This window comes from Bison bison, unplaced genomic scaffold (genome assembly GCF_000754665.1).
Source record: "Bison bison bison isolate TAMUID 2011002044 unplaced genomic scaffold, Bison_UMD1.0 scf7180017864172, whole genome shotgun sequence".
Taxonomy (NCBI): domain Eukaryota; kingdom Metazoa; phylum Chordata; class Mammalia; order Artiodactyla; family Bovidae; genus Bison; species Bison bison.
Window position 1 is genome coordinate 120,168 of NW_011494744.1, and position 777 is coordinate 120,944.

Below are 777 nucleotides of genomic sequence, written 5' to 3' on the forward strand. Positions count from 1 at the left end.
GATGACCAAAATACTGGAGCTTCAGCTTCAGCATCAGTCCTTCCAGTGAGTATTCAGGGTTAATTTCCCTTAAGATTGCCTGGTTTGATTTCTTTGCTGTCCAAGGGACTTTTGGGAGTCTTCTCCAGCACCACAGTTCAAAGACATATATTCTTTGGCGTTCTCCCTTCTTTACAGTCCAGCTCTCACAACCATACATGACTACTGGGAAGACCACAACCTTGACTATACGGATCTTTGTCAGGAGACTAATGTCTCTGCTATTCTGTATGATACTCTACCACTGTAGTATCATACAGAACAACATTTCCCTAAAAATCCTCTGTGATTCACTTATTAATCCCTCCCTCCACCATGCCCCTGGCAACTGATGATCTTTTTACTGTATTCATAATTTTGCAATGTAGTCTTCAGATTGATTTCTCTCACTTAGTAATTCTCATAAAGTTCTTCCATGTGTTTTCATGGTCTTATAGGTCTTTTCTAAGGGGAAAAAAAGCAATATTCAATTGTTTGGATATACTACAATTTGCTTATCCATTCACCTATTGAAGGACATCTTGGCTTCTTCTGAGTTTTGGCAATTGTGAATAAAGCAATTATAAAGATTCATGTACAGATATTTATTTACTTTAAATTGAAGTACAGTTGATTTACAATATTGTATTAGGTTTCAGGTGTACAGTAAACTGCTTCAGTTATTTATATATATATATATGGAGAAGGCAATGGCACCCCACTCCAGTACTCTTGCCTGGAAAATCCCATGGACAGAGG

General features: G+C 37.6%; 1 protein-coding gene across 1 annotated transcript in view; it reads right to left on the reverse strand.

Moving 5' to 3' along the window:
* Positions 1-348: 348 nt before the first annotated feature.
* The window catches only part of LOC104990182 (cytochrome P450 2C19-like), a 93,790-nt gene continuing 93,361 nt past the window's right edge, over positions 349-777 (reverse strand). The window contains exon 10 of the mRNA XM_010842159.1: positions 349-483. Coding sequence (XP_010840461.1) covers positions 440-483 — 44 coding nt within the window. The 3' untranslated portion in view covers positions 349-439. The remainder of the gene's footprint in view (positions 484-777) is intronic.